At 35.4% G+C, this 6,806-nt stretch overlaps 1 protein-coding gene across 3 annotated transcripts in view; it reads left to right on the forward strand.

The window, feature by feature from the left end:
* LOC107554758 (gastrula zinc finger protein XlCGF8.2DB-like) overlaps positions 1 to 4,942 on the forward strand; it is an 11,378-nt gene extending 6,436 nt beyond the window's left edge. For all 3 annotated transcript variants that reach the window (XM_016237362.1, XM_016237361.1, XM_016237363.1), the window contains one exon: positions 3,740 to 4,942. In XM_016237362.1, coding sequence (XP_016092848.1) covers positions 3,740 to 4,665 — 926 coding nt within the window. In that variant the 3' untranslated portion in view covers positions 4,666 to 4,942. The remainder of the gene's footprint in view (positions 1 to 3,739) is intronic.
* The last annotated feature ends 1,864 nt before the right edge of the window (positions 4,943 to 6,806 follow it).

The raw sequence follows: 6,806 nt of genomic DNA on the forward strand, positions 1-6,806 counted from the left end.
TTTCACAATTTGAGTTGAATTACTGAAATAAATGAACTTTACCACAACATTCTAATTTATTGAGATGCACCTGTATAGCAGTGGCGTTCAGTCCATATAAGCTGCGACTGCTCCGCATACCCAGGCCATTTGAGAGAATAAGTTCATGGGATAATTCATATAAACATGATTATAAGTAGATCCCTTGTCATTTGAAATTTAACAAAGCTTAAAGAGTTAGGAATAAGTACGTACAATGATTTATTTGCCAAACGGCAGTAATTTTCTTTAAATCTACCAGTTGCAGTTGCTTCTGTGCGAGTGGATTCTCCGCAGCTTTCTCGCCTCCGCTCTCTTGCTATGACTCGTCAGGATTGTAGCGCGTTCTCAGTGATTCGCTGGTCTGCGGCTGATTTCATGCGCGAGGTTAGCTGTCCGCGAAGCCCTCGCCCAAGCGGAAAAATGTGTCGTTGCGGTCAGATCTCGATTGCCGAAAATCACATTGTGTTTGATGCTAAATCAACTCGACTAAATCAAAAGAAAGAAAAAAAAACACTGTAACTGTATATTTTTGTTTTCTCAAGCAAAGCAGAGTCCACTGAAAACATACCTTCTTACATTTTTGGTCATAGACAACGTATGTTGAAGATATACGTTATTGTCAACGTTATTGCCCAAGCGGTAAAAAAAAAAAAAAAATGTTTATAAAAACGTGGGCTATATAAAATTTTAATAATAACAAACATCATATTGTTCCCTTTGTTTTGCGTATGCTCGTGTCACTTACAGTTAAAGTCCTCTGATTTTATTATTGTTTGCAAGTAGGGCTGGGCGATTTTTCAGATTTTATCGATTAATTCGAATTTAGTGTTTTGCCACAATTTTATTTTTTAGAAATCGAGGAATCGTGATTTTGAATAGAAATATTACCAAACGTTAGAATTAGACACTTTGACAATATGCCAATGATAACAGTAAAGAGAGAAGAACGATCCAACCACATGTCGGCACACGTGATTAACCTCTCACGTGACGCACTCGGTGAAGGACCGCAAGTAGAATACTGTATATTGCTAGGTGCCATTCACACAGAATGCGCTTTTGTGTTGACTAGATGTGACGTGGGCAGTGGAATAGAAAAAACATGCAAGATGGGCGTGATCTTCTTTTAACTTGAGTGCTGCGTTTTTAGAATGCCGTTTCATGCATGAAAAAAACAATAGAAAAGCAACGCAAGCGAATAAAAAACCTGTAACTGCCACTGTATGTCTAATATTTCATGTTTGCATCATGGTGACAGGCTGATAGCTGCTGTTGTTTTTACAGAACATTAATTAACGTTAACGTTTATAATTAACGTTAATAATAGTCTACTTGTGTTATACCTTCAGTCATTTAGAATTTTAATTACCTTGACTTTTGAGATTTTTTAAAGCATTTTCCTCATATTATTTCTGAACACATAAGTATGTATAACAGTACAAGTTTGTACAATATGTTGTTGTAGTTCATGCATCTTTTCTGCAAAGATATTTAACAAGTGCTTTGTTTAACATTTACATAATGTTGACAACTTAATGTGTGAAAAAGTTACTTGAATAAAGAAAAAGTGACTTGAATCGTGTTGTAGTTACATTTTCAAGTTGACTAGTTCAAAATCGTAAAAAAAAACGAGAATCGGTCAAACGTTCAGAAAAAAATCGAGATTTTAATTTTTTGCCAAATCGCCCCACCCTATTTGCAAGGTTGCAACGTTACTTTGCAATATTTTTGGGTATTTTGCATGGTCTGTTATTTACAAAAGAGGATTAGGGCCAAGCAATAATAATAATATGAGTTAAGCTGATTTGCCATCTCCAGCTCCTCACATCCATGCAGCACTGGAGATGAGATGGTTTGCATCTTCCCTTATGGGGTATATTTGTCATATTCTTAATCCCTTGCCAAGCATATCGAGAGTTACCTTGTATAAAAGATGCCTCAATTTTGTGTGTTTATCTATTTGTATTTGTCTTTTAATCTGCCTCTGTGTGTCCCACAGAGCCACCTCATCCTGATTTCTATATGCCTTTCTTTTCTTGTTTATAAGGGTCTTTTCTTGTTTAGGTTTTTAGACACCATGGGTTTGTAATTAGGGTATACCTTAAAAGTCTTAGTGGGAATGACAGAATCCGTACAGAAATGTATATAATCAGTAACTGTTTCAACCTGTTCATTAATATCAACTATACTAAAAATATCCAACTGTACATTCAAAACACCCCTGCAGAGCCATTATACTGTCATTGTCCCATACATTAACAGACTTATCCTGAGGCTTCTCCCTTTCGAGTAGCCTCTGGTAGGATGAAGATAGACCACACTGATGCTCCCAATGGCGGGAGAACTGTCGAGATATAAGCGTTTTTAACAGTTCCGTAGCACATATCCAGAGTCTTTTTCCTCCTTGTTGGAGAGTCAACATATTGATAATATGTGCACAAACTCTTCTTAGCATTACTAAAATCACCCATAATAAACTTGGGGGCGCCGGGAGAAATTGTCCCAAGTCTCTGAGATAGATTGTAAACGATCTCTTGGACTTTCTATTGGGATGTTGTTGGGTTTTTTTCTGGACATGTTCTAAAAGTGTGAAGAGTTCATTTTAAAGGGATCCCTGGGTATTAAGACTTGTATGGCTTAATATAACGTAAATTATGTCTCTTCCTGAAATATGTAGTAGAAGACCCATTAAAGATTTACGTTATTTTAAAAATCACATCGTTTTATACATATTTTCTACTATGGGGGGTGCCATTATTCTGATGATGTAAAATGGTTGCACTCGGTGAGCTACTGGTCGAGTAGCGGTACCTGTTTCTAATTTTACCACAACCCAACTCGGACTAGACAACTCGGAAAATAAAATACTGTTATGATGACCACAGCTACTGAAAGAGCTTACAGGTGGAGATGGATAAGCATAGGCTTAAACCAAATGCTGTACCATCGATTTTTCCCCACATGGAGTCTAAACGCCCCGGATCTCGAGGAAAATCTGCGCTGAGAACCTCCTCTAGCGGCCGCGTGTCATGATTAGCGTCGGCATGTTTACAGGATGACATAGCGTTTCTCAGCCGTTTGTAAGCTCTTTCAGTAGCTGTGGTTTACTAAAAGACTCAAAGGCATCAGGACTAAAGTGGAGTGAAAAAAGAAGCGGGTCTTTAGGAAGTTTTATTTGTCCACAGGCATCTTCCTATTCTTTTCTCCTCTTCTTATGAAGTCTTGCATTGCTTCTCTTGTTGCCCTTCGACTGAAAATTACAACCAAAATTCACACAATGTGATATCGTATCAGTATTTTATTTTCTGAGTTGTGTATTCTGAGTTGTGTTGGGATAAAAAAGCCAAAGACTATAGAAATAAGCGCCAGTAGCTCACCGAGTGCAAACATTTGATGTCATAGACGCAGAATGTACTGTGCACATAAAATAATGGCACCCCCATAGTCCAAAAACCATGTTGATTTTTTAAAATAACATACAACTTTCATGGTATTTCTACTATATATTTAAATAAGAGACATCATTTACGTTACATATTAAGCTATACATGTCTTAATACACGGGGATCCCTTTAAGAAGTACTGAGATCTTGGGTAACCTCTTTCAGTAGCTTAGTGAGTATAGAATCTAGCAAACATGATTGCATTGCTTTAATTGTTTTAATGTCTGTTGTACCTTTAAACTGGGATTAACTTGTATTTGTCTTTTTTGCTTTAGACCTGATGTTGCTGAAAGAGGAGAGTAAAGAACTGAGTGAAATGGAAGAAAAAGATAAGAAAAATCATGATTTCCTGACTGGAGAAAAATCCACGCAGGCTAAAAAGACCTCACGAAAAAGAGCTCGGAAGACCAAATCTAAATCTAACTACACTTGCCGTCAGTGTGGAAAGAGTTTCAATCAAAAACATAGTCTTGAAGTCCACATGAGAGTTCACACTGGAGAGAAACCTTTCAGCTGTCAACAGTGTGGAAAAAGTTTCACTCAAAAACAAAACCTTAAAGTCCATACAAGAATTCACACCGGAGAGAGCTCTTTCACCTGCCAAGAGTGTGGAAGCAGTTTCACTCAAAAAATAAACCTTAAAGTCCACATGAGAATTCACACTGGAGAAAAGCCTTACACGTGCAAACTGTGTGGACAGAATTTTACACACAAAAACAACCTCAATTCTCACACGATAAGTCACACTGGAGAGAAGCTGTTCACATGTGATCAGTGTGGAAAGAGTTTCACACGCAAGGTTACCCTTAATTACCACATGAAAATTCACTCAAGAGAGAACTGTTTTACATGTCATCAATGTGAGAAAAATTTCTGTCATAAATTAAGCCTCAAGAATCACATGAGAATCCACACTGGAGAAAAGCCTTATTCATGCCCTCAGTGTGGAAGGAGTTTTACATATAAACCATCCCTTGATTCCCACATGAGAACTCACACTGGAGAGACCCCTTACACCTGCAAATATTGTGGGAAGAAGTTCTCACAAAAAGGAAACCTTCAGACTCACATAAGACTTCACACTGGAGAGAAGCCTTTCACATGTCTTCAATGTGAAAAGAGTTTTACATATCAAAGAGACCTTAAGCAACATTTGCAAACTCATTCTGGCAAGACATTGCAGTGTTCCTCAGTATTGTAATGATTCACACAAAATACACACAAATAAAATTAAAAAGTCATGCAGATGCGAGACCCTATTTTGTGCTTGTATGCGTGTGTGGAAAGAGGTTTTAATTGGCTCTGAAGTTTAAAATGTCACCAGAAAATATGCATCTATGTAAAATTATTTATTTCCCATCAATGTTTAAAAAAAAGTTGCCAGTCACTGCCAGCAATTTAGACAATTTTCACAAAATTGTCATGACCCCCAAAATACTTTGTTGTATGAATATCTGAATATTCAGTATGTCAAAAGAACAGAGCCTCTGCTTTTAAACAAATAAACAAACATTTTATTCTAGCTTCATGCTTTCTTTTTTTTTTTATCAACACATGAAAGGTAACATTTTGAACAATAAATAAGAGATAATCGCTTCTTAGTCAAAGAGTATGTATGGATCCTATACAGAATCATGATAAAAACATTGATGGATTAGATTGCTTCCATCAATATTAGGGATGCACGATATTGGATGTTTAATTTAAAAGTCATGCAGATGCGAGACCCTATTTTGTGCTTGTATGCGTGTGTGGAAAGAGGTTTTAATTGGCTCTGAAGTTTAAAATGTCACCAGAAAATATGTATCTATGTAAAATTATTTATTTCCCATCAATGTTTAAAAAAAGTTGCCAGTCACTGCCAGCAATTTAGACAATTTTCACAAAATTGTCATGACCCCCAAAATACTTTGTTGTATGAATATCTGAATATTCAGTATGTCAAAAGAACAGAGCCTCTGCTTTTAAACAAATAAACAAACATTTTATTCTAGCTTCATGCTTTCTTTTTTTTTTAATCAACACATGAAAGGTAACATTTTGAACAATAAATAAGAGATAATCGCTTCTTAGTCAAAGAGTATGTATGGATCCTATACAGAATCATGATAAAAACATTGATGGATTAGATTGCTTCCATCAATATTAGGGATGCACGATATTGGATGTTTTGCCAATATTCGAAAAAGCCGATATTTTTCCAACTCATTTTGACCGATACCGATACATTTCCTTTTGTTTGGAAACACCACCAAGTCTCTCCTGTGCAGAAATTATAAGCAAAATATTAATTTTGGTTAGTTTTTAACAAGAACTTGTTAGAATTAAATAAACAACCATGAAGGCTTTTTGACGGTACATTGAAGCTTTGAAAATAACTATAGCCTAAATAAACTATATATCAATCGCTGCATTTTTTCCCCAGAAAGATGCAGTGTTAACCCTAAAATTTTATTTTAAGATTTAACATTTGTAGACGGTCTAAAGCAAAAGAGCTGTAAAAATGCATAAAATATTTTAGAGCTTATGATTTGTTTAAAAAATAAAACATTTCACATTAGTGTCATGTTTGATTTTTTTTTTCCATGTAAGCTATAGCCTCTGACCTATAAATCAAAACATGCTCATTATTTTATGACATCAATTACTGCTTTATTTATTCATAAACAGTCTAAATGTTATTTTGGTAGGCCTTACTTTTAATTCAATTATATTAATTTTGGTTAGTTTTTAACAAGTACTTGTTAGAATTAAATAAACAACCATGAAGGTTTTTTGACGGTACATTGAAGCTTTGAAAATAACTATAGCCTAAATAAACTATATATCAATTGCTGCATTTTTTCCCCAGAAAGATGCAGTGTTAACCCTAAAATTTTATTTTAAGATTTAACATTTGTAGACGGTCTAAAGCAAAAGAGCTGTAAAAATGCATAAAATATTTTAGAGCTTATGATTTGTTTAAAAAATAAAACATTTCACATTAGTGTCATGTTTGATTTTTTTTTTCCATGTAAGCTATAGCCTCTGACCTATAAATCAAAACATGCTCATTATTTTATGACATCAATTACTGCTTTATTTATTCATAAACAGTCTAAATGTTATTTTGGTAGGCCTTACTTTTAATTCAATTAGAATTAGACCAACAGCGCCCCCTACAGATTAAAACTCCTTACCGAATGGGTCGTTAGGACCCTGGGGAGGCTGCCGCTGCGCGCGATATTACGGTTTACTCCATCACACACCGAATGAGTCATTCAGTACGTGCTTTCACAGATTAAATGCAGCGATCTAAAACAGTCAGTCAATCTAATCATCATTCAGACAACTTTTCTTCAA

The sequence above is a fragment of the Sinocyclocheilus grahami genome, unplaced genomic scaffold, assembly GCF_001515645.1.
Source record: "Sinocyclocheilus grahami isolate Dianchi unplaced genomic scaffold, SAMN03320097.WGS_v1.1 scaffold512.1, whole genome shotgun sequence".
NCBI lineage: Eukaryota > Metazoa > Chordata > Actinopteri > Cypriniformes > Cyprinidae > Sinocyclocheilus > Sinocyclocheilus grahami.